At 45.3% G+C, this 2,982-nt stretch overlaps 1 protein-coding gene across 1 annotated transcript; it reads right to left on the reverse strand.

Annotated features, from left to right (window-relative positions):
* Window positions 1–1,341: 1,341 nt before the first annotated feature.
* LOC127749732 (general transcription factor II-I repeat domain-containing protein 2A-like) lies at window positions 1,342–1,878 on the reverse strand. The gene has a single exon (XM_052269143.1). The coding sequence runs from the start codon at window positions 1,876–1,878 to the stop codon at window positions 1,342–1,344; it is 537 nt and encodes a 178-aa protein (XP_052125103.1).
* Between the last annotated feature and the right edge of the window lie 1,104 nt (window positions 1,879–2,982).

The following is a 2,982-nucleotide window of genomic DNA, read 5'->3' on the forward strand; positions in this document are numbered from 1 at the left end:
AAAGGAGAGGAAGAGGGCGCCTTTTATTCTTCCATTTATGTTCTTCTTACTACCGCTTCATTTCTCAATGCCAATTCAATATTGATGACCTCATGGCAGTACACGGGCCTTCCTCGGAAAACAGGCACAATAAACACTCCAGAACCGCCGCAAACCTTAGGAAAAACAAAACACGATTAACATCGGAAACACCGTATAGAAAACGAAACCGAGCCGGTTTTATGTGGTACACACCACAACACAGCTGGTAAACCGAGGAGGTGCACAAATCTCCAAACGGAGGTATAACGAGTTAACATCCGACCACTGTATAGATCACACACCGGCACGCTATTTGCACAAAGCCCCGAACACTTGACTCACTCCTGCGGAGAACAATGTTGAAGTGGATTAGATGACGGCAATGGCGGGCCGGTGAGTGCGGGGCCGCGGGGGGCGGCGCCGCGCTGGAGAGAGGCGGGGCGAGGCAGGCGCCAGCGACATGGGCAAGGCATACATGACAGCAGTCGACAATTAGAAAAAGTTTCCACGAACCAGTAAAAGCTCCAGTTACAGAAAAGGCTACACTACTTTGTCGACTTAAAACAAAATATAAATAACTTCTGACACGACAGAAATATCAACGTTTCTACAAAACAAATTATTCAAGGGGTGCATTATGAATTCTTCTTTCATCCTCTTCCTCCAGATTTCTTGGTGACATTTGCCTCGGATCCATGCTCTTGATTGCGCCTGTAGGCATCTCTATACCAAAGCTCCACACCAGCCTCAGTAGGTTTTAAATCAGTCTCAAACTTTAAAAGTATGGCACCTTCAATGAGAAATTATAAAATTCAAATATTTGAGAAAACCAAATAAAAATCCTGGACTGAAAAAATGACAATACCTTGCACGGCTTTCCAAACATTGAGAATATTAAATCGCAGGTTCTCAAGCTTGCCCCTTAGGCCAGGGGTCTCAGACTGCTGCTCTACCAGAGCCGGTCTGGTGGTGGGAGAGAGGCCGAGGAGGGGGAGGGGGGCTAGCGACTCAGGCTCGGGCCGAGAGCCGGACCATAGCGAGTCAAGCCAACGCGTGATTTACGAACGGAGCGCCGCATCAAACCGGTGAAACCTGAGAGCGCCGCTGAAACATGAGTACCTGCAAACGGGGCTCCACACTGTTTCTGGACATGATACGGAGTTCGCTGAGATTTTCGTCCGTAAGCCTTGAAGGAAATTTACTTTAAGCGAACTGCATGAGCCAAAACAGTTGAACTAAATAGTGCAAACATTTCCATTGCTCATTTTTGCAAGATTTTCGTATTTTTTCCGTAATGATAAATAAAATTCTTTCATAGAATCAGACAGATATTTTGTCTTTAAGGAAGGCCCTGTCAAGCTGCAAGTCAATTAAATTTAATTTCAGTTCCGCAGGCACATCAGACATATTGACAGAGAAAGGGTCCGAAAAGAGGGCAATGTCTATTTCTAGTTTCCTGAAATCGTGGAAACTACTCTGAAACTTCTCCCTAAGATTACAAAGAGTGACGACGCACTCGTTCTGGAACTGCTCGCTCAACAAGCCGAGGCATTTTAAATGTGAAAAATTGAACAGGTTCCCTTTCTGAATTTCAGAGAATAAAGGCCCTAACTTCGGCTCGGAACTAATAACACTTTGGAACATGTCAATAATTAGGTTATCTTTGCCCTGTAAAGATAGATTTAGAGAATTTACGTGCTCCGTAACATCATCTAAAAATGCTAGTTCTGGATTTTGAAGCTGTGGAAAAGTGGCAATGATTTTTCTCTCCTTTAGAAAACCAACCAAAATCTTACACAAATCAAAGAATCTTTTGGCCCTACATAGCCACCGCATCTTATTGTAATAATACGGCATGTCCTCATACTGACTTCCGATTTCTTCCAAAAAAGAACGGAACTGCCTGTGGCTCAGCCCTACTGTTCACATCTTGTTGACCACTTTAGTAACGAAATCCATAACATCAGACGCCTCCAGAGCGCTAGCGCTGAGTGCTTCTTGATGCACGATACAGAAGGCGTGTAGAATACCGTCCGGAAGGCCGAGCCTCCACATGTGTTTCCGATCAAGGGCCACAAGGCCATCTTTTATGTCACCCATCGCCCATGTCGCACCATCCGACGCCGTCGCAAAACCAATAAAACTGCAAAAAAGAAAAAAAAAAAAACAGCAACTAAGTACCGCGCTGAACCGGGGAAGGACAGAATGAATGGGAAAAGTAGACTTCTAGGAGACGGGGGAAAGAGGGTGAGGGGCAGTGACAATTTATCGAAAAAACATAACTATTCCAGGACACGTTGAAGGTGTCAAATGCTTGCAACAAAGCAGCAAAAATGTCCCTTACAAGTGTGTTTCCTTTTAAAGAAATGAAAGTCAGGAGCTCCCCCGTGATGTCGAGGGCCTCGTCGATGCCACGGATAACAAGGTAGATGTACGCCAGACGACGTCTCGCGTAACAGGCTTCGCGATATCTCACGAAACACTGTTACGCTGCGACGCGCCTGGCGTACATCTACCTTGGCTTGCGGCGCTGACACCCGAGTCGGGTAGTGCAAAAATGTACACAAAGGTACGGGCCTGACGGTCTGTCAACGGCCAATCACCTCCACTAAGCATGCAGGGTTGTACATTTTTTCGCTTATTTTCGTCAAATATACCCTCTAGCGCCTCAACTGTTTGAGCTATAGCAAAACAGACAAAAGTTTCGCCCAAAAGGGCTCTACTTTGATGAGTTACCCCTTAGAAAACCATAAAAAAATATTTTTAAAAAACGCAATTTTTGGGACCCGTTGTTTTTGATTTCTTAAAAATCCACTTTTTGAGCTAGAATGCTCATCTTCGAACTCGATCTGTCTTATGGCACAAAACGACCCTGCAAATCCCAGGTCGCTCTCTCAGTTCGTTCTCGAGTTATCGTGCGGACAGACGGACGTGCAGACAGACAGACAGACAGACAGAAAA

The sequence above is a fragment of the Frankliniella occidentalis genome, unplaced genomic scaffold (genome assembly GCF_000697945.3).
Source record: "Frankliniella occidentalis isolate FOCC.00 unplaced genomic scaffold, Focc_3.1 Scaffold84, whole genome shotgun sequence".
Lineage (NCBI taxonomy): Eukaryota > Metazoa > Arthropoda > Insecta > Thysanoptera > Thripidae > Frankliniella > Frankliniella occidentalis.